Source organism: Silene latifolia, chromosome 3 (genome assembly GCF_048544455.1).
Source record: "Silene latifolia isolate original U9 population chromosome 3, ASM4854445v1, whole genome shotgun sequence".
Taxonomy (NCBI): domain Eukaryota; kingdom Viridiplantae; phylum Streptophyta; class Magnoliopsida; order Caryophyllales; family Caryophyllaceae; genus Silene; species Silene latifolia.
In genome coordinates this window covers 120034808-120059324 of record NC_133528.1, presented here as the reverse complement: position 1 = coordinate 120059324, position 24517 = coordinate 120034808, and the positions used below count along the sequence as shown (strand labels likewise).

The 24517-nt window shown below is 34.9% G+C and overlaps 3 protein-coding genes across 3 annotated transcripts; 1 reads left to right on the top strand and 2 right to left on the bottom strand.

Annotated features, from left to right (window-relative positions):
- Positions 1-567: 567 nt before the first annotated feature.
- On the bottom strand, positions 568-3036 carry LOC141647925 (uncharacterized). The gene is made up of 4 exons (XM_074456297.1): positions 2339-3036; positions 1457-1611; positions 1122-1372; positions 568-949 (listed from the first exon to the last, which is right to left on the bottom strand). Exons 1-4 carry the CDS (start codon positions 2916-2918, stop codon positions 946-948), a joined length of 990 nt encoding a protein of 329 aa, XP_074312398.1. The 5' UTR covers positions 2919-3036; the 3' UTR covers positions 568-945.
- A 9303-nt stretch (positions 3037-12339) lies between these two features.
- On the top strand, positions 12340-13611 carry LOC141649592 (aspartic proteinase nepenthesin-1-like). Its single transcript, XM_074458278.1, has 3 exons — positions 12340-13264; positions 13389-13459; positions 13555-13611. The coding sequence occupies exons 1-3, from the start codon at positions 12340-12342 to the stop codon at positions 13609-13611; spliced, it is 1053 nt and encodes a 350-aa protein (XP_074314379.1).
- A 195-nt stretch (positions 13612-13806) lies between these two features.
- Positions 13807-18314, bottom strand: LOC141647924 (uncharacterized protein At2g38710-like). The gene is made up of 5 exons (XM_074456296.1): positions 18013-18314; positions 17514-17633; positions 17190-17304; positions 14677-14770; positions 13807-14319 (listed from the first exon to the last, which is right to left on the bottom strand). Exons 1-5 carry the CDS (start codon positions 18117-18119, stop codon positions 14117-14119), a joined length of 639 nt encoding a protein of 212 aa, XP_074312397.1. The 5' UTR covers positions 18120-18314; the 3' UTR covers positions 13807-14116.
- Positions 18315-24517: the final 6203 nt, after the last annotated feature.

Below are 24517 nucleotides of genomic sequence, written 5' to 3'. Positions count from 1 at the left end.
ACTATCTTTTAGTGTTCTATAAATATTTAGGAAAATTACCAAGCATCTTCTTTCTTTTAGTCTCCTTGGATTGACCATCTTAATTAATTATTTTAATTTAAGGAAATTGACTATGTTTTAATCTCTTACAAATGTTTAGGAAAATTACCAAGTTTCTATATAATTTAATTTTAACCCAAACTATATAATATTTGCATTGAGATCCCTTAAAATCGGGTCCATCACACGGTGCTAGTGATTTAAAACTATATAATATAATTAATTTGTATAACTTTCTTTAATTACATTGAAGTCCCTTGGTTTCTGGATTTAATATATAGTATTGATATCATGATTGATAATCTATAACGTGTAATTATACATGTGATTGAATTAATGACGTTTTTATAGTATTTTCATTTTCACACATGTTTCCTGTAAAAAAAACAAAAAAAAAAATCACACATGCTTAAAAGCATATTTTTTTTCCTACTTTAATTTGGTTTAGTATTCTATAATATCTTTTGAACCTAGTATCCTATTGAGGAATTAAACTTAAAAGAAGTTTCCCAAAGAAGTTTTAACATAGTTGCTACAGCTTTTGAATCAGCTGTTTTTCATACATCATAACTGTACAATTCCCGAGTTCTTATCACAGTATGAGCTCTAACTCTAAAATTGTCCGACCAATAAGACCAAATGATAGAGTGACTTTTTTCTTCTTTTTCCTGTTTTCACTCAACAACAACAACAGAGATTACATTCAAAAAGACATATTCGATCGCGGAATATATTTGGCCCTTGTTCAGTCTTCAGTCTTCATTTACATATGCAGAAACAAGATTCAACAATGCAAAGCCAATTGAATACTGTAAGCACCGGGTTTGTGTATGATACAGCATTGTTTTCGCTTCTCTCCCTAATTTGTAATTTTTTCTGAAGTTTCACACCGCATCCTTTTCATCTTTAGCTGTGAATCAAGAGAATGCAGAGATCAAATTTCAACTCATGTTTTCAGATCCACACTCACCAAAATTTCCCATACAGGCACAACAAGCATAGAACACAGTTATGAGACCTGAGAAAAAACTAGAATAAGAAGAATGTGGTAGTACAAGTTAAAGATAAATTAAAGAACTTACTCTACAAGTAAGTGAAGCATAGAGGAGACCCTTTCTTTGTTGATGCAGGTCATCATCAAGTCCAAGTACTCAATCGCCTCATGAGGAAGTAGTCCTTGAATGAAAAACGAGAAAAAATGAGAATGGGTTCCCTGCATCACATCAATACACCCCTCCACAGTTTTCCTTTGTTTCCACTCTGTCAATTCAGCTGCTTCCAACAATGGGAACAAATTTCTCTCTTCTTCATTAAAATGATCTCTACAATTATCCTGTTTAATTTGACAGGTTTATTTAGAGCTTAGATAACATAATAATAATAAGATATGCAATGTCGTGTTATAGAGATAAGTTACCTGCAAAGTGTTGAAACGAGCAGAAAGGCTACACAAGGCCTCTTTATGGGTTGATGTACCAGTAAGCATGACGCCTATGGACTTGATATCTTCTTTGATTCCATTCATTATAGGCAAGTCCCTTGCATGTTCCTCGGTCACACACCGACACATGCCTGCAATATGTTTTTCACTTGCATCATATCCGCACTATCATAGTTATGCATAGATTTATCATACAACAGTTTAACTTGCATTCCATACATAGCCACACTAGCCTACGATCAGACGGAAATTAAACTAGACTGACAAATCATTACATTCATATGCTTTAGTTTTCTTTCGATCAAGAATGGCAACAATCTATATACGAGTGAGTAACAACTGCTTAAGCATAATGATGAATCAACATTCCAATAATAACTGCGGATATACGAGATCAAACTGCAGCCAAATTCTACTCAGCAGATCACGGCTATATATATAAGATATGACTCCATATGAGAAACATGGTAATAACAGTATGAATGAATCAATCAAATCCACTCAAGGTTTGAGTTTCAAACAATCTACTTTCGGTGAATTCAAGTGTTACTATTAGTGCTGCTCAAAATTGTAATGAAACGCCAGAGACAACAAATTAATTAGATGAAACAGATTTGCAGGTTTCAGGTTTTTTTGTTCCCAACTCAGATCTTAAATCATTTCATATACTTTTAGTCGATCTAATTGGTAATGAATTTGTATCTACTCATCACATTGAAACTTGTACATCTTAGAAAGCGACAATTTACCGATGCATTTCACAAGATTAACGACTATTTAGGGCTCGTTTGGAATGAGAGTAATTAATTAATAAGAGCAATTTCAAGTGTAATGAAGAATGATAAAATGATTGGGAACCTGGATCAGCGGCATCCAAAAGAGGAAAAAGAATGCGCTCCTCCATTTGAGCATGTTCAAGTAAAACCTCCAACAACTTCCCATAACTCTTACCTAACTTAACAACCTCCATTCTCGGAGTCCCCACCTTTGGATCAACAACCTCTCTTCCTCCACGTGTCGTCATATCCTTACCCCACCTTGTCACCCTCTCCAAGTGCCACGTCAGGCTCCTATGCTGTAACTCCACCATCCTCCTCACCACCACCACCTCTTCAATCTCAAATGCCGTTCTTGTTTCACTCCTCAGTATCGCCGGCTGGGGGAACTTCGACTCCACGAACCGAATCACCGTCTCGGCCGAACCGGATACTGCTTCACTGGCCGGCGACTCGAACCGGAGTGTAAACGATGAGGTTTCGGAGTGGATGAAACGGAGGGTGATAGGCTTGTAATGGAGAGCGAAGCGGAGGTAGTGACTCACGGAGTTGGACGAGTCGCCATGGAGGTAGACCAGTGGTTTCTTGGTGGAGAAGTTTTGGAATGACGACGACGGTGCGATTTCGGAGGTGGATTGCTTCTTCCTGAAGCAATTTCCCATTGTTATTTTTTAATTGGGTGGATTTAATTTTGATTGAGGAAAAAGTGAAGAGAGGATGATGAATATTGAGAAAAAGAAAAGGAATATCAAAAAAGGGAGGAAATGAAAAAGGAAGCTTGAAGAGGAAGTAAATAAATAGAGGAGATGTAATGTAATCTGTTGGCGCCAGGGAGCGGCTAACGGTACATGTTTGAGACTTTTTTGGATTTTTTTTAGGTGGTCTATGACACACTATTATGGTGATCATCATGGATTGATAATGATGTTTTGGGATGGAATTCACAAAGTTTTATTTCCGTTTTAAAGTTAAAACGGGTTAAATAGTATGGATTCAATAAAAGTAGAATGCATGTGGAAAAAAATGAATTCGTCTTAGATGTAAAAGTGGGTTGATACTTAACCCGTATAAGAATATCAGTCTTAAGAGAGTTGATAAGTTTTGCACTATAAAGATAGAAACTTGTTTTGTTAAGTTAATTAATTATAAATTCAATTAGTCTCACTATATATAGATATATTCATCTAAAGTGAAAGACGGGTCAAATATGTTTAAAGTGGTGATATTTTTGGGCTCCACCATGCAACTTGGTGCTTGTCTATAATGAGCATTTGTGTTATAAATTAATCAAATCGCATGGTATGTCAGTATTGCTCAATAAATAGAACAGTAAATTAATAATTACACCCTTTTATATATCACTTTTCTAAAATTACTCCATTTTAAAAAAATTTAATAATTTACTCCCTTAAAATGTTCCCAAGTCAAAAATTGCATCCATTTGGACAATCCGGTTACATATTCCGTCAATATTTGAATTTTCTAATTAAAAGCCTAATTTTATGACGAAAGATCTCATTCTCTATGTTCATCTTCTTCATTTATCATTCTCTATTAATCACCGAAACACATTAAACATTTACTTTGTCCCTTCACTCCCTTATTTCCTCCGATCCTCAATAAGCAACCACCACCAATATGCTACCACTACCACACCAACACTCATTGGCCTGGCGAAAACATCAAACAATCAAACCTCAACAAAACAAAGATTAAACATTACCCAAATGACAAGAACACATCCATTCGACTCCGAAGTCGAATCCGAGTTCGGGTTAATAACATATATTTCGGGTATTTAGTGGATCTTATGGGGGTAGTGTCGAGAGTTTAAAGTGTGGGTTAGGAGGAAGAAGCAACGTAGAGTGGTGGTCAGAGAGAATCGCCAGCAGTGGGTGACCGAAGTAGTGGCGGTGAGGGCGATGTTGGTTGTGGTTTGTGTTGGGTATTGGTGGCTGGAGGTATTGTGGGGTTTAATTGGGGTTTTCTCATTCCCTGACAATTTCAATTAAAGAATACCTCAAATAACATCATATCATCCTTCAATCAAAATCACCTAATCTTAGACCCTAATATAATACCCGCCCTATTAGGGATCCGTTGATTAACCTATTGATCAAGGGAGAGCCTTAGCAAAGGAGACGGGAGAGATTAGTTGACCTATGTAACTCGATACTCGACCTAGCAGAAGCCACTCGGCCGAGTATCTGAGGTACTCGACCGAGTGCAGCATAATCGGTCGAGTATGTCTATACTCGACCGAGTACCTTGTCTGACAGCGCGTTAATATAAAACGCGGAGACTTATACATAAATCATTTTCGACGGTTTCTTTTATCACTCCTAAACCTAATATCTCTCTCTCTCTCTCCCAATTCTCCTATCTCACTCTACACACCTTGGGTGGCCTTGAACACTAATCCGGGGAGGGAGATGGTCTACGCATGAAGTCATCAAGTCGGGTTGTCGCAGCCGTCGGCATCGGGCCGCGTCGCAGGGTGAGTTTGTGAATAATTGTTATCTTTTAATAGATCTTGAATAACTTAGTGATAGGGTATGGTTGTTACTTGTAGGATTCGATATGGAGTCTTGCTTGGCAAAATCTGATGGACGCATTTTCATGTAATAGCAAAAAGGTAGGGTTTCCTTACTCAGTCGGTTGTGTAATTAATTTGAGATTCTTGTGATTGATTGATTGATTAATATGTTGCATTGGATTGATATTGGTTGAGTAATATTGTGATTGGTATTGTTGTGATGGGACCATGTTCGGGATTTGGTTCAAACTCCATGTTCGCCTCTTTTGGCTCTCGTCACAAGGGGGATGTGCACATTAATGATCTGGGTGCGATCGTTGCGATGAGCGGGGCTTAGGTGAGAACGGCTACGGTCCCCCACTGGCGGAGAGGGTTACCTGTTGCGATGGGTAATCTGGCAGGACTATACATCTAAGTGTCTAGTCGGTTATTGATTGCTATTGGAGTTAGGGGATGGTTACATCTGTCTGATTGTGTTGTGTATTGATTATATTTTGTATTTCTTTATCTTGGTTATATAGTTGACTAACCCCGTTGTTGTTTTCAAAATTGCGGTGATCCATTCGGGGATGGTGAGCAGTTGGTTTAACAGGTCTTGGATGTTGATGTTGTTTGTTGGATGTGGATGGTTTGAGTCATCACGCTATCTAGCTAGTTGTCATTGTCATCTACGTTTAGTTGTTATTTCAGTTGTGTCGGGGTTGTTTCCCCTTTTGGCTATACTTTGTATAAACAATAAGAATACATTTAATAAACGTTTTATCATGGTCTATTTGATCTACTTACCTCGGGCAACCGAGATGGTAACACCTTTATTTACTAGGGAAGGTCTTGGTAAGACTCCTTGTTAGTGGGGGTGTTACAAAGTGGTATCAGAGTCAGGTTTTGGAACCTAAACCAATGAACCAAATGAATGTAGGACGTCAAATTAAATGAACCTGGTGTACATGTGTTGGGAGCCCTCTTATGTCAGTTTTGGTGAGAAGGCGCCCTCAGCTCAGAATCCCGGCCCCATCGTGCTTAAGCCAGCAACTTCGCGTGGGATAAATGTCTGGGTTATGTGTGTGTGTTGGATGTGTGATATGTGGTTTTTCTTGGATGTTACTTTGTGTTTGGTGTCAAAAGTTGAAGTAGCTAGGAATTTATGAAACTCGTGTTTGTTATTGTTGTCACTCCCTTCGTGACAACATGTTTATTATCCATATGTTAGGTTACAAGTTTTTTTTGTTGGATTTCCGAAGGTATGTGTTATCATGTTGGTTTTTACTACTAGTAAGTGTAAGGCTAAGTTATAGTGATGTGGTATCCGAATGTATGTGTTATCATGGTAATTTAGTACCTTTGGTGGGAAATGCTGGAATTTTGGTGTTATTGAGTTGAATTATTGTTGATTGCTTATTGATTTTTATTCATCTTAGTCTCATAAAATTACATGTAGGAGATTAATATAGCTAAAGGATCGAAAGAGAGTAGAACTTCTACAAATTCACCCAAAATTCTACTTGAGGTATTAATTACTTATATTTTATTTACTATTTTGTTATCGCTTTTTCATAAATATGTGTCTGCCTTATAATGTATATATTTCTTATTAAGTAGTAAAGATGCATCAATTATTGTTAATTTGTTATCTTTTAATCATTTTTAAGTATTGCACTTCCTAAGATAGAGTTTTGAGATGTATAATCTTAAGTATAGTGCATTTGAGTATCATATAAAGTATACTGCATTTGAGTATCTTATAAAGTATACTGCATTTGAGTAAGTGTTTATATATCTTATTAATACTCTATTATTTCTATTGTCATTCTATAGTATTTTGTCAAGAAAACTATCAATACCTCTTCGGGGCAACAAATACGCAAATGGGCTGATGTTCGGTGCAGAGCTCGACAAGGTGAAAGACTTTTAATAATCACTACTACAGAAATCATGAAGGACATCGGACTTCTAGACACATGGACATCGGATTATAGGCCGATGTAGAGTTCAGTCCCGTCCATATGGGGTGTAATGGACATGGGACTTTAAACCGATGTCCATTAATATATGCACATCGGATTTTTAAATATATCCGATGTCCATATGAGTAATGAACATCAGATTTTAACATTAATCCGATGTCCATATGTGTAATGTACATCAGATTTTTATAGAAAGCCCATGTCCTTTGAAGCTAGAATTACATCGAACTTTTATAAATCCGCTGTCCTTTATATTGTTTTTTTTTTTTTAAATTTGAAAAGAGCAGGCCAATTCATATTGCATTACACCAATTTGAATGCCAAAACATTAATACAAAACATGCCAACTGCCATTCAACCAAAATGATCGATTTCAATTAATAAAAACCGATCCCAATCAACATACAACGCAACCGTCTCCGTCATCCGAATTCAACAACTAACGAACAACAACAAAGGGCATAACAAATCCCAGCCAACATAACATATGGTCTTGCAGATCATGTAATCAGTTTTTCAAAATGCAACTACCTAATACATTACTACGCTAGCTAGCTATCTACGGCTAGATATTGAGAAAATAGTTCGCCCACAAGTCCCGAACCTCATCTAATTCTTCTTGTGAATATGGCGTGGTGTCTTGAAAAACCTGTAATGCATATTAATGACAATGGGGCAGTCAGACATGGCCTCACAAGGGCAGCTTCATATAAGCTAATAATTAAGGGAAGAGGGTGCAACAGCTAGCTCATCGCCCACAATGCGTATAGGCAGCAGGTCAAAGTAGGATATTTGCTCCTCTGAATATGTTTTTGGTGCATTAACCATGAAATAAGTGACAACAAAAAAGAGTATTAAAATTCCGTCTGTGAGAAAAAAAATTCAAATGATAATAAAGGGTTAAAACAAAAAAAACATTTGGGATGATAATCTTACTATATTGGATCCGCGAGCCCCGACATGCAAAATGCAATTGCAAATACAATAACCACATCAACTGCCTGTACAAGACCATGTACAAGACCAAGATTAACAGTCACATTTAGTTCTGACCAAATCTATATTCAAAGATAAACATTATGCAAACCATAATACACTAAGTGCCAATATCCATATACTCTGTTTTAGTAAATGACGCACCACCTTCAAGCATAAAATGAAGTACTAAAATTATATAATTGCTAACTTACATATTGGCATATCCAGCATTGTTCGCCTTATCGATCCTTACAACATAGAGTGCACATGCCTGTCAGCCAACCTTGACCAAAGGTCGAGATGCTCGAATACAAAGACGTTGAATACCGCATTAACGCAAACGTCATCGGTATCATTGTATTCTATGAAGTATAAAATCTAGAACATTTTGTTAGGTACGATGTATGGTGGCACTAGAAAATAAAGTTAGATTTGACAAAAACATCTAAGTGTGTTTCTTACCTGACAACTTTGACTGTTTCTAACCCATATACATATTGAAGATGCCATTCACTTGCAGCTCCACTTGAAAGTCACCAATGCAACGAAGTAACCAATAAATTATTCAACAAAGAATTCATGATACTAAACTAGTATAAAACAATTTGATATAAATAATACTCCTAATAGACATGAGTGTGAAGTAAACTTACCTAGTTCGTTGAATACTTGTATCATGTATGTCACGTTGTCAGTTACAAAAATGAAAGTTTTCCCTTTGCAAGTATGAATCTATATATATTCACTTGATTATTGAATCAAGTCTGGTTTATATGTCCCAAGTAGCACAATCAGTGGACCCTAAACTAATAGATATAATCCATAAACCATTTGATCATTTAAAAAGAGTACCTTGAAAATCGTGGAATTAGCCATCGTTTGTCAAATGATTGTATAGATACTACCTAATATTGGTAGTCTGAACATTTATATAGTTTTAGAGGTAAGAGAGCTCAAAAGCAATCAATTAAGGGATAGAATTCGTGAGTTTAGCCAAGACAAACAATCTGGCCGTCTCATATATACCTAAACAATGACTTTCACGCGTCTACCGATCTTGCTAGCCTAGCCAACAACAGAAGTTCACAGGCAACAATGGTCAAGCCCCTCCCGATATAACTAAGATCTCCACTACATACTCATTAAAACCAGGTGAAACAAGGGAAATTTATACCTTCCTCATCCAAACAATCACTTATGTAACTAATTCAACCCCCCACCAAACGGTTTAACAATGATATCTAATTGATATATACTTCCTATATAGAGGAATTAAAAGGCAAATGAATGCAAAGCCATCAACTTTCAGGCTTCCATCTACAGTTTGAACATAAAAAATGCATACACAACTATTTACCAAAACGCAAAGAATAAAGCACAAAATTTGGAAACCATTCAAGCGCACATAGGAGTCGTGTTGCTATTGCTCAAACTATAATGTTATATTATGTTATTGCCCAAAGTATAGAGTAAGACCGTCTTAGATGTTCACGAAATTCACACACTACCTCGGACATTTACTGAGATCCAAAGTAGAACAAAAGACACAAATCAATTTCAGACTGCTAAAGAAATCAAAATTTTATAGCGTTTTCCTGATTTCTGGGTTAATTTTAATTTAAATTTAATTTAATCCTGGTATAATTACTCACTTTCAATTCAAATACACAAATCAATTTCAGATGGCTAAATAAATCAAATTCAATACTCAAGTAAAGGAGGTGGTTACCACAAGAATAGCGCCTTGAAGTCGTCGAGTGGTAGTTATGCAATCAGAAGATCGTGCACCGAGTGGTGACGATATGTTGGTGCTGCGGTGTGCCTGGCGTTAGAGCGTAGGCGACGTTAGGGTTTTGGTAATCAGGTTGGTGAATTTTGTTAGTTTGAATGAGGGGTTGAGGTGAGGGGTTGCTGGGTTTTTACTTTAGTAGAGAGAAAGAGGACGGTTCATTATGAGGTGAGGGGTTGTTTGGGTTTGGGTTTGTCTAAAAAAAAGAATGATATGGAGTAAGTATAATAGATTGACTCAGTATGCTAGTGAAAATAATTTGGGGCGGGGGAATTGTTTTCATTTTGCGCCCAAATTGAGGATTATATGGACATGGGTTGTAATTTAATCCGATGTCCATTATAATGGACATGGGTTGAAAATAACAACCGATGTCCATATAATATAATTACATCAGACTTTTATAAAAATCCGATGTGCAAACTTATTACATCTGTTTTTTCAAAAATCCGATGTCCATCCACTGATGTCCTTGATGAATTCTGTAGTAGTGAATGTAAGGGATCGGAGTAAGTATTTATATGATAATGAAATACAAAACTAGATAGGTATGTAATAATGTACCATTTTAATCAACAAAATGTTATGTGAAAACATGTGTATAAAGACCTGCCTATGGAGAATTGATATTTATGTAAAAATTAGACTAGTGTTTTGATGCAAGAATGAATGTTTTTATAACTTTTGTGTAGAATTTTCTCTTTGTGAAGACATTATGTGTATATACAGATGCTGAAATGCTACTGAACGAAAAAATAGCATTTTAGTAGTTGGAACACGCTGATCAAAATATTTAAAAAAATAATAAAAAAAAATAGGACAACGGTTATGCAAGAACTGTTGTCTTTTGTCACAGTTTTTACAACGGTTCTTGCACAACCGTTGTCTTTTGTCGTAATTTTTATAACGGTTCTTGCACAACCGTTGTCTTTTGTTACACTTTTAACAACAGGTTATGCAAGACCGTTGTCTTTTGTCACAGTTTTTACAACGATTCTTGCATAACCGTTGTCTTTTGTCACACTTTTAACAACGGTTCCGTGTTTTAAAACCATTGTCAATATTTAACAATGGTAGGTTTATAACGGGTTCACTTTTTTTTTATTTAAAACGGTATTGACCATATTTAACCGTTATGATAGTGCTTAATTGGCGTAGTGATGGTAACACCTTTATTTACTGGGGAAGGTCTTGATAAGGTTCATTGGTAAGTGGGGGTGTTACACCTAATTTCAATTCACTAACCCAATTCCTCCTCAATTAATCAAATTTTTTCACAAAATTGAACATTACCCAGATGACTGAGTGAGTGATGGTGGTGGAACGGAGACTGGGTGAGTGTTGGTGGTGGAAGGCGACGCTCGTGGCTATGGTGTTTTAGAGGCGAGTTGTTGGTGGTGAATGGCAGAAGTGATATTGATGAAAAAGAGCACAAATTTTTGGGTATCTTTTGTTTAGAAAAGAACGAAGGCTACCAAATTATTTTGTTTTAACAGTTGAAAACATTCAATTGAAGTGTTGTTTGGGTATTTTGGTATGGGGTTGATAGGTATTGCAATTCCTGTGGAAACACAATGTTTCAGAACCCAGAAAGTTTGATACATGGGAAAAAGGGAAGAAGATATGAATTTATACAGTGGCAGCACGATCATAAAAAAAGATTTTTCACCTTGAAAGTGCAAATTGCTGTAATTTTTGACCTGAGAACATTTTATGGGAGTAAATTATTAAAAAGTGTTCAAAATGGAGTAATTTTAGAAAAGTAGTATATAAAAGGATGTGATTATTAATTTACTCTAAATATAACTTGTAGCTCAATAAAGTTTAAGGACGGCTCAACACAATTCACAAGTACTAATCTCAATTAATATAACTCTTACCTCAATAAAATAAACCCAACAACTCAAAACTCCGCAACTCTGGAGTCTAACTAGTGGTTAAAAAGTGAGTAAAATTGTCAAGGATCTCAGGTTCAATTCCAAAAATATCAACAGCAATTTCGTGGACGTTTTTTTATGGCCTCAGATTATGCCCTCAAGATTTCGACCATACTACACCATAAAAAATCTCGATAACTTTAACTAAATGCAATCTAGTTGTATGCATAACCGTCCGTAAGAAAGTTTTTCTTTTTGTACATACCGTTTGTAAAATAGTGGAATTAATTTTTCCTACACAAACACTTGTAAGATGTGACCCGAAAATCCGTCACAAGTAAGACTTGTTGCTCTACAATAAGTACGGATACGGATTACTTTTGGTATGCAACCATAGTGATTACTTTCCCTTTCTACATGATCTCACTATATAAGTAACAAACAATACAATTACAAAGAGAAGTAAATGATATCATCCCCTCTAAAGCAAATTATATGTACAAAATGTCCAGCTTACGCCTTACATTCTTTCACTTGATAACCATATCATCCCTCATCTATAGCACCAATGGATTGTCCATGAAAATGATTCCTATAGACTCACCCCATCTACAAATCGTACCAAGTAGTCTTACTATCAACGAACGACACCAATTACTCGTCAATATATCCATATCTCGGGTTCTCAATTTTAGAAATCAAGTCCAAGCACTAGGCTCCATTAAAATCACGTCGCCATTGTATGAAGTTAAATCTAGTTATTACGTAACTCAACTTGCTTTGGGGGGCAACACAAGAGCACAGTCCAAGCACACTCCGTATTTGCTTCTCGACACGGGCTATGATGAGACTTGGATTCAATGCCAAGGTTGCAATCCTTGCATTGAGTTAGATGGCGATCGTAATTTTCATTATAAAGATTCTACTTATTTTAGGAGAATGACTTTAGATGACGCGTTATGCCTACCGCGAAATTCTTATGATGGCTCCTGTGGTTATTTGGCACGTTACGGTCCTGCACAAACAGTTGGATTTGTAGGAAGAGATAGGTTTTATTTCAAGAACACTAGGACGGGCGATTTCGATGTGTACCCGGATTTAGCATTCGGTTGTGGACTACATAACGAAAATTTCGCCTTTGGGGAAAACGTTGGACCTGGAAACGTTATAGCAGGAATACATGGCCTCGCGCCTGGGCCGAGATCATTCTTAATCCAACTTGAAGCTCAAGTCAAAGGCCGATTTTCATACTGTATACCACAAACAAACACAGCGGAATCAACTATTTACTTTGGAGATGATGCCCAAATAAGTGGGGACGCTACCAGAGAAGTCAAAATGATTTCAATGAATAGCGGGGATCTATACCATTTATACTTGCTTGGTATTAGTGTTGATGGAAATCGACTATCCATTGATCCATCTATTTGGCAGCTAACGCGCACCACAGGATTCTTCATCGACTCTGGAACACCTTATACAGTGCTAGTAAAAAGCGCTTATAATCCGCTAAAACAAGCAATGATTAGGTACTTTGGTGATCATTATGGTTGGCAACCTATGACACTGCCACCTGGGCGAGCCCTTGATCTTTGTTACTCGACGTATCCCAATGATCAACAAAAATTTCCGTCGGTGACTCTCCATTTTTTCTTAAGTGGGCATTCCGGTGAAATAGACATGGTTTTGGGTGGTGATAATATGTTTTTACCTCTCAAGGATTATCAAGGATTTTGTATGACAGTAACATCGAGTAATGACAATACCCGTTGCATTCTTGGAGCAGTTCAGCAGAAAAATATCAAGTTCTTGTACGATTTTTATAATTCGCTTTTGTATTTCGTACCTGAAAATTGCCTAGAAGGTACATCTTAGGTTAACATGTTTACAATTAAATCGAAACTTCGGAAGAAACTATGTAGTAGAATTCTCAGATAATTATGATCAGATCACTTGAATCTTCCATTGCAAAATTGATGGTTACTTAGATTCTAAGACCAACAGCATTGAGGGTGAAATATGCATGAACGAAGCTGATAATATTTCACCAGTACCGTCCGTATGATCTGAGATACAGCATCAAGGAAATTGATAATATTACAATAGGAACAGACATGAGGACTTGTGGAATACTGGAATGTGGTGACGGCTCAGGCTCAGGCTCAGGCTCAGGCTCAGGCTCAGGCTCAAGAAGTATCTCAAACTAAATAACCCATTGGGCAGGGGACTAGGCAAAAGCATCGGTGTCCTCAAACGTTACAGGCATGGATGGTCAAGGAGAGACAAAAGACGGGAAGGGAACAATGATTTGTGAAACTAAACATTGCGATTAACGCAAACGCGAGTTGTCATGGGATGAAGCACAGATAACTTGTCATAGGCGAGTAGCAATTGTGAAAAAAAGAGTTGGCAGAAGATTAATGACATGTTTGCATTATTGAACCAACATTAAGCACGGGGCATACAATCTAAGAGCATGATCCAGTAAATCCACACAATTCAGAAGAAGCCCCTAGGTGTATATTGAACACTAATAGATGAATGCTGGGCCGCAACATTACGACGACCAAAAGCCCCCAAGCATTTCCAGGTCTTTTCCTCAAAATATAGAATTCTGTAGAAGATGAAGTGGCCAACTATACCTTTATTCCACCTTGATTAGATGTTAATTCTTTCCTATTTGGAGGAAACAGATTAAAACCATAAAAGAGAAATTTCAAACAGTTAGCTTGACCCCATTAATAGTTGGAGCTGTGCCTCTGGTGTTCACCACATAAGCAATGTACTCTCCATAGTGCAGTGTAAATGCGGAGCTCTGATATCGAGTCAACTGAATACTCTTCCGCAGAGATTCTGTAATGACGCCGTTATAACCAGCTTTACGCATAAGTGAGTCGATGGCCTCAAGTTGAGTCCACCCTGAAAGAATCAGAATATGAAATTAGAATTGAGAGAGTTTGTCTGAAATCAAATTCAAATCATATTCAGCTCAAGAAAAACCTAGCAAAGATTGAAGGCAAACCAGACATTTAAATGTTGGCGTGGAGCCCAATTAAATCTAATTCAGACGGGAAAAGAAAGCATGACGCATAATACAGAAACCCTAATCTCAACGACTCAACTCATGAAAATGACATAACATTGGTTTTTGCATGGCGGACATCTTACATCTGGTCAAATGCTCTTAGCAAAACCAACAAAGCAACTTCAACAAATTAAAGTACCCCAAAAAAAAGTGAATTTATTTTGTTTAAACCAATAAGCAACACAGCTCACCTTCGTGCTCAGCAATTTCCGGCAAGTATGTGGCATTTCGCCTAGCATTGTTGCCAGGATCAACAAAATCAATTATGATACCATGCTTGCCTACCTGACATAAGAATGATCAGATATCCCAGTTACACTTAATTCATACAGAGTAGTTCATTTAATCATACGGTTCCATTGTAAATAAATTATGAAACTACGAATTATTTAATAGGAAAAAAAAAAGTATTAAAAAGGGCAACACACGCCCCCATTTTCAAAAAATACAACCACCTACCTCTTATTAGTAGCTAGGAGGATCATGATACTACATTTTCATTATAAACCACATTAGCATGTCTCTTCATCACATCTACATATGATGTTAGCTAACACGAATAAAGGCAAGAAATAACTATATGTCTATAATCCTTCATCGAAAACAATGGAGCCTTTTGAGTACCTGAGGACGAGTTTCTATGTTTGCTGCCTTTTTAACATTTACCTCCGCAAAACATACATCCATAGACCAATAACTACAGTAATTAGAGGTCAACTTTCAATAGCTAGAATAACCAATCTCCCTCAATAACCAAACTGCCACTTGCAGACTTAGATACAATGTCGTAAAAATAAAACAAGCACTGAACACGTGACTACCTGTTTATCTACCTTTTCAAAGAATTCTACAAATTTATTATGAACATCCAACTTTTCAATTGTGTTTTCCCTTTCTTCTTTATTTAACATCTTTTAATCTCATACTTCAATAATGATTCGTGAAGCTAAATCCAAACCATCTTGGAATCAGTGCATTGTTGTTGTTCTAAATGCCTGACTCTGCAGCATGGAATCGTTCAATCCTAATTGAGAAGACACTGTATTTGGATGTCGTGGATGAAACATTCGTACTCAGAGAGGCGAGGGGGTAATAGGGCACAGGTGGTTGTGGATGGAGATTGAGTGGAAGTTATAGCAAGTGAGACAGGTCTTCGGCTGGTCGGATGATGTTCAGTGGTGTTGGGTTTTTGGTGGGTTGTGGAGGCTTGGAGATTAGGTTAAAATTTGTTGAATAGCTAATTAGGTAGTTGCAGTTTTTTTTAGTTGCCAAAAAAATGAAAAGCGAGAAGGAAAAATACTTCCCTGACGGGCGAGTGGAAAAAAGCTGAAAAATAGAGGGAGTAATATTTGGTGTTACAAAACCGCATGTGGAAGATGTGAAATCTGATTAAGAAACAGTACGTGGAGAGACTGAAAGTATGATAACAGAACAGTATGTGGGGGAGGTGAAAACCTCATACTTCAAGTTTAGCGAATTCCATCCTTGTGATGTGTCATTTTCTTACAAATTAGCAAACTCCTGTTCAAAACATGTCAGACTGAGAAGAAGAAGATGTTTTGTATCAATCGAATAAGTAGATACTGTATATTTAGTTATTATGACTTTATAAGTGACAACTTTTCTATGTATTTATTGTAAATGAGGACTTTCTAGAGGGCGTTGAGAGAACCCCGAGAAGGTGGATTTTCACCCTCTCCACATACTATTTTGTAACACTGGTAAACAGTTCCATTGACGGGGCTACTAATTTCATTACCACTGTTATTTCTAAATGTTTGGCTTTATCTTGAAATCTAATTTTGAGTTGATTTTTACATGTTTAACAGTTTATGTTGCCTTAAAATTGTAATTTTCACAAATACACTCATCATATTCAAATCTGCACATCTTCCAGGTTATAAAACATGAAATAGCATTATGGCGGCCTTAGATTTCCATTTCATAGCAGGGGATTTTTGTGGTAAAAGAATGATACTTGTTTAATAGTAACTCTAACAATAATTTAACCGAGTACAAGGCTAACAATAGAGACAACGTGGCGAATATCGTAGCTAGATTAAGAGTTTTATGTTGAGGAGTGAACAGTTTAGAATGTTTTTAAAACTGTATAAGGCTTCATTTTTTAATTTCATTCCCTTGCTTTTTTTTTGGCTGGGTACATTACCTTAATGTTATAAAAAAACGAACACATACTCCCTCCGTCCCGGTCATTTGTTTGCCTATTCCATTTTGGGGTGTCTTCATCAATTGTTTGCCTTTCTATTATAGGAATGCCTTTGATGGGTAATTGGATGCTCCACACTCAAATTGATCTACTTGTCATCTAATAATTGGCTCCCTCCTCTTTCCTTGGTCTTTGTGTGAAAACCAAAGAGAAACAAATGACCGGGACGAAGGGAGTATACAGCTAGAAATTCAATCCTCAGACAAATAGGAAATCTACAATTTCACCACTTCACCAAGCAAATTATCACTAATACAGTCTGATGCCATTTCAAATGAAAATGCACACTTTCATAGGGGTTCTAGCAACAACACCCAGATATCATTCCCCTAACATGCCCAACTACAGGGTTGAATCTGTATTATAGACAATTTTCCACCAGGGATTTTAGCTAGACAGAATTGAATTCTATACAATATTCTACTCATTTCCCTCAAAAAAACAAAAAAAAAGGATGGCATAAAGAAGAGAACGGACCTCCCAGTCAAGGTAGTCAGTGGCAGTTTCATAGTCAATTAGGATAGAAACTGTACATTGCAATTGTGGTAATTCATTAGCTTGAATAGGGGAGAAACGGTGATCTCTCAGTGCACTGCGGGAGAAGACAAAAGAAAAAGATAGGCTGAGAGCTCCAGAAGTGAAGTGGCTAAAACTTGAAACACTCAACAGATACATATAAATAATAGTTTGATAGGCAATGGCATATGAAATACTATGGAATTACAACGTGTCCAGGCTCGCAACCGCAAGTACGAGGAGAATATAAATGAATTATATTAAAGCAGATTGACAAAAAAGAACCTGGTGAGAGCAAAGTCCCTAAAACCATTGAGCAAGGGATAAGGGCCAAGAGTTCCAATACAGCCACGAAGACGGGGCTCCCCTCCATTAACAACTTTATTCCAAGTTACAAACAATGGGCTGCATCCACAAAAACAATGAGTTAGTTCCAGTAATTAATTGCATATGTATCATGACAAAAGTAGCTAATATTCTTAAGAAACTCCAATTGTCTCAAACTGTGATGCATCTAATTAAGAATTCTTCATCATCTGTTCCCATGCATTGTACCCGATTGTTTCCTTTTCGATGAAATTAATACAATAAACAGTAACAGCAGCAGCAGCATCAAGCATAACAGTCAAGAAAGATTGTGTGAGACAGTGAGTTTGCAATACTTTGAATAAACAGATAGATGCAGTATATACTAAATTGATTGATAATATTGATGAATACAAAAACAAACACTCTATTTTTATCACAAGAATTACTGTAAATTATAATTGAAAAAAGAAGGTACTGTGCAGCGTCGTCGAAAGCAGGAGGATAAAGTTGATCCGAGTTATTGTAGTGAGCAATGAGTGTGTCAAAACAGTAGACCGCCATTTCTCGTTTTGCCGACACCATTTTTACTCTTCTTAACTATCAAAATAAATGGTGCTATTTTTGAGAGGCCAGGGTATTTGTTAAGATGAAAGGAATACTTGTTAGGAGATTAAAAGGAAGAATTACTAATCAGTCAAGGAAGAGCGGAATTTGGAAGGGGGGGAGGAGGGGAGGAATAAATGCCTTTGTTCAGTTGTTCTCTCCCTTTTTGGTTACACAAATTTTATTTGTACGCCACTACTTATGATAACTTATTTTTAATAGTCGTCACATTCGATAGTAATATGGTTACAAAATTCCGCCTTATTACTTCAAACTAATATGACCCATCTGGAGCAAGACCAATTGGGTTACACAAGACTTCGACCGGGTTCTTTTCTTCTAATAGGTGATGGGCTAAACTGAATTGAATAGAGCTGTATTGAACTGAATGAAGCTAAAGTGAGAGTTTAATTTGTGAGAGATGAGCTAAACTAAACTAAAATTAAGCCAGACTCAATAAGGTCTGTGTGTTCTCCTAAAGTTATACCGAATAATCCAACTTATAATTGAATTATATCAAAATAAAATCAATTTGTTTTCTAAAATGTCACTCTATACTAATATACTGCGTGAAATAAATCTAACTCGAATAAGTTAGGACTTGGGATTATATGAGTAGAAAAATGGGTTATTAGCGGGATTTGTTCATGAGGTGTACAAGATTTTTCTGTTGAGATGCTACTTTATTAGTTACTAGTTTGAATGCTCGTGCGTTGCAACGGGGTAATTAACTTATTTATAATGCAAAAAAAAAAAAAACGTTATAAGAGTTTAATGTTTACATTTTATGTCTAATGATTTGTTTACATATTATTAAAATATCTCTTTCAAAAAAAAAAAAGATTAATATATACGGGGGTTAACTCTTATTTATAATCATATAATCACCCCACCTTATACTAATCTCTTATACTAATCTTTCGATGTGGGACAATTCTACTATTTATAAGTAATATATTCACCAAACTTGGATTTTTTTTCTGATGTGTGACAATTCTACTATTTATACGTAATATATATTCATCAAACCTGCATTGTTTTTCAATGTGGACAAATAACATACTCAGAATTACATCATCTTTTTTGCAGTTAGTTCGACATCCAACCAGATCTCGAATACCGAATACAGACAATTGCTACTCATTATTAGTTATATTTAAATTTAATAATATGATCAAGTACTCTCCATTAATATTTGTACGTTGTTTTTCTTCAAAAAACATTTAACATAATTTAGATACGGAAATTTTTCGTGTTACCCCTTAATTTTGTCAGATTTTCTATGTTACCCCTACTTTTAAGAATCTGCCTATGGTACCTTTGAGGTTCCATTTTTTTTGCCCATGGTACCCCCTAATATAAAGGCTGTTAAATGGACGTTAAGTTTGATGGCGTGGCAATAAAATAACAATTAAAAAATAATACCCCCTTTATTGTTTTATTGGTACGGATATCTCTCTCTTTTAAACGAAAAATTTAATTAACTATATCATTATAATATTGGAAAATTTCTCATGGTAACCTCTTTATAGATTACACATGCTACCATGGACATTTGTTTTCTATTTTTTTATCATAATTAAAATATGTGCAAATGATAGGAAATTATACTCTAATGATAGAATATTTTTTAACACAATTCTAATTATATTATTTAAACGTAGTATATTTACGACACCTACCTACATTATTTTTCAATATGGGACATATAAAATCTATAAGTAGAAAATATAATGATATGAACTTTTAAGAGTTCTCCAAGACAATACTTAAGAGACTCAAAAGATTTTGGGTTGATACCTAAGTTCCAAGGATGCCTCCTATTTATAAACATAGAATCACCCACCTTATGCTATATTATTTCGATGTGGGAAAATTCTATTTTTTATATGTAGTATATTTATCACACCTATATTATTTTTTAATGTGGGACATATAACATACTATGAAATACACCATTTTTAATATGTGCAAATTATATGAAATCTATATATACTCTAATGATAGCATTTGTTACCATGAATCTAATAATATTATTTTCAAATTTTTTTACCGACATTATTTTGCCAAATGAAATGTAAAAGTTTTTATATAAAAATTAGAAACATCACTTGAATATAAAATAAGAAATACAGAGTATATATTATAATAACTAAAAGATTTTCCAACGATTAACTTAGGTTAGAAATCATTATTGTAGAGACAGTAATACAAACTCTTTTAAGAGCTCTCTCTGACAATACTTAAAAGAATCAAAAGATTTTGGGTTATGACTTCTATTTATAATCATAAGATCACCCTGGCTTATGGTAATCTTCCGATGTGGGACAATTCTAATATTTATACATAGTATATTCACCAGACTTACATTACTTTTCAATGTAGGGCCAATAACATACTAAGTACACCATTTTTTTTGCACCTACTTTGACATCAACCCGATTTAATAATGAGAAAATACAATACAATACAATCTACACTCTAATGATAGCATTTTTTTTATCACAGTCTAATTATATAATTTTCATACGATACTTTTTTGTCAAATGAAATATAAAGTTTTTATATCAAAATTATAAACATCACTTTAATATAATATAGAAAATGTATATATATGGGACAGTTCTATTTTTTATACATAATATATTCATCACACCTACATTATTTTCAATGTGGGACATATAACATATTAAAAAGTACATATCTTTTATATCAAAAAATTTTGAGTTAATACATAAGTTTCAAGGATGCCTCCTATTTATATTTATAGAATCACCTTACCGTATACTATTATTTCAATGTGAGATACATAATTTAATTATTTAGACTACTGCATTCAGAAGACAACCATTAGTAAAATCTTTAGTTCTGTACTGTGTCAGGAGACTACCATTAGGAAAACCTTTAGTTTTGTATTTTTTGATTTTCTTGTTCATGTTCTTAACTCTTTCCCGAGTAGTTCCCTGCAACGATTTTCACTTTATTTTTTATATCATATCGTAGATAATGATAGAAAATCTTAAGAGCTCTTTAAAACTATATTTATGAGACTCAAAATTTTTTGGGTGGATACACAAGTTCCAAATATGCCTCCTATTTATAATCATAGGATTACATCACCTTATACTAATCCTTCGATGTGGGACAATTCTACTATTTATATGTAGTATATTCACCACTCCTACTTATTTTTCAATGTGAGACAAAACATACTAAAAAGTACACAATTTTACGTATTAAGAAGTACATCATCTTTAATATGTGCAAATAATATGAAATCTATACTCTAATGATAACATTTTTTTCCACAAAGCTAATTATATTATTTTCATAATTTTTTAACGATATTTTTTTGTCAAATGAAATGTAAAAGTTTGATATAAAAATTGGAAATATCATTTGAATATAATTTAGGAAATATACATACATATTATAATAATTAAAAGATTTTCCACTTTATTTTTTACATCAAAAATTATACTTTCCTAAATTAATTTTTGATGATGTGGCCGCTCTCAGATCGCTCGAAAAAACTCTCTTTTATATATATACTAGATTTAATGCCCGTGCGATGCACGGGCCACTTGTTATAATCTTTTGTAACTATTTTCATTATATTTGAACGATATTGATTATCAAACATTAAAAATGATTTATCCGTGAAACTTAGTAAGATTGTCCGTGATAATTTTAATTACACTTAAATTAAAAAAGCGAATAACTATATGTTTCTTTTATTAATCTAACCGAGTTTCCTCGGGAATAACAATCCTAGTTACTCCAAGTTCATGTCAACTACATCTGCGCACTGATCTAGTGGACTACAAATCTGCGGCTCTAGTGTATGTGGAGGGTCAATAGCATCATTAAAGTTCATCCCTTGGTCGAACTTGTATGCATATGAGTTGAAATTTAGCTAATATCGCTAAAAGCATTTTATAGAAGTATTTCATAGTTAGATAAAATTGGCGTTGACCTCACTTTGGAAGTCCCGCTAAATCAACCACAAAACTGTGTTATATACGTTGTTAACCTCGTTATTACAAATTATATAAACCATGTTACGTATTGGAGTACTAAGTAGTAAGGGTAAGGGTGGCTAGCACATTAATTGTTATGAAAATCTCATTAAGGCCTGTGATTCATCTTTTAAATAATCGCAATATTTCGTATAATTGTTATAGCACCATCAATATTTTGATTGAAAGTATATCTAATTTTTAAATTCTTGTCAGCGATCGATCTCATGCTTTGCGCGGACTGCATCTTGTGGGTGTAATTAGGCCGGGAGACTAACATCTGCATTCGACAACATGAAGACCAAAACCTTAGCGTAAATCTCGACTCATCGTCAAACCAACAAATAGGCTAGCACACTTCTAATAATGACACATTACAATAACAAAATCAATACAATAATTTTTCTTTGCTATTTCTTTACGTGGGGCTCCCCAAAGCTCCTCTTATATTAGTTACGAAATAATCTTTTATCAATAAGTATTGTGTTATCTTCTTAATTTTATGAAATAATTGCATTACAATGACAGCAAATTTAAGAGAATAACCGATATATATAATTATGTTTGATTTTTTCTATAAAATAAAATAAAAGTACTAACAATTGAACCAACAAGAAGAAGATACAGAGTAGTATTTTACCCATATTTTGCAATATAAATTTTGTGAAACCTGAATTACTATTTATCTTTTCTAGGAGTATTAAGAGTATAATTTAGAACATGAACCAAACTAATCTAAAGTCAACACATCCTTTTATTTTAAAAGACCGGTTCATAACACTAACGACACTTTGCAGTTTCAACAAAGAAGACTTACTCGTTAACACTATTTTTGCATGTTCAATGTAGAAGAACCATACCATGGTGTGATATCTTTTTTCGATATAGCTTGTGTATGCTCTCCATCTGCGTGGATCAAGTTACATGCGTTTTCGAGTTGTTGATGATCAAATAATGGACCAACCTATAAAAACGCAATATCATTAGACACAATTTAGTACAAAACAATCAAATTATAAAAGAAATTATTACTCAAGTATTAAAAATAAGGTAAGTAACATGTAAATTCATTGATAAATGAAATAATCAAAAGCAAGAGTAACATGATTTGTGTAACGAAGATCACACGAAAATAGAATGTAAATAACACATTAAGTTCTGATTAAATAAAAAGTTAAAAGAAAAAGTAGTGATTTGGGAAATTAGGTGCATGCACAACAATTTATATAGCAATGAGTAATATGGGTTACGTACGATTGTAATTACGATAAGATTTTATGAATTAAAGTAGAACTCATTAACTTAAGTAATTATTTTGACTCAACTTAGAACTCTTAGGCAGTTCTACGCTATTTGATCAATTAGTTTAAAAAAATTTATCTATTACTTGTGTTTTTTTATATATAAACTCTATTTCTTATCATATTGTTATAGTAGAACTCTATTTCTTATCGAGTAGTTGACTTTATTTCTTATCTTATTGTTATTATTATGATGTGATAAAATATTATATTCTACATCTTGATTATTATCTCTAAATATATCTGCATTAAAAAAAATATATTAGGTAGTTCGTTAATGTTGGAGACTCTAAAATTGCTCGAAAAAAGCTTCTGTTAGTATGTGACTCGTATGTCGCTTACGGAATATGTCGGAGTATGATTAAAGTTGAGAAAATAAACGAAGGAAGAAAAGAGGATCAACAATATGGGAGAGTTGCAGCGTGTATCTATGCGGGTCGCGCTAATATCTGCTGCGTATGCGATATGTCAGGCCTCAATTCTATGGGAATTGCTTTGACTTTTGTTTCTACGTGATAAATAGCATCATATGGGAAATATAGTGGGGACCTCACTTTCCTAGTCGTAGTTGGTTGCCTACGTCATGTTTTTGGGCGTTTTTTCTTTAGCTAGTTTACGGAAGTTTTGTTTAATATTATTTCTTAATTAGAATAATTTTTGTTAGGGTAGTTTAATATATAAACACTACTCTAACCTAGTTATTCTTTTAAGGAGAGATTTGTGAGGCAAACATTGAGAGTTTTAAGAGGCAGATCTAGAAAAACTCTGTGCTCATCTTTTGTAATCTGTAATTCTCCCGACATAGTGAATTATTTTCCCTCGCCCTGGTGGATGTAGCTATCGCATTGATAGTGAACCACGTTAAATCTTTGTGTCTTTTATTCTTGCATCTACTCCGTATCGCTTCCGCACAACAATTGGCACCAGAGCTTTGAGTTTTTTGGATCCAGGGAGGAGAAGATGGCAACTGACACTATAAGGATTGAGAAGTTCGACGGGAGGAATAGTTTTGCACTATGGCAGATAAAGATGAGGGCTTTGCTAAAGGAGCGATGCA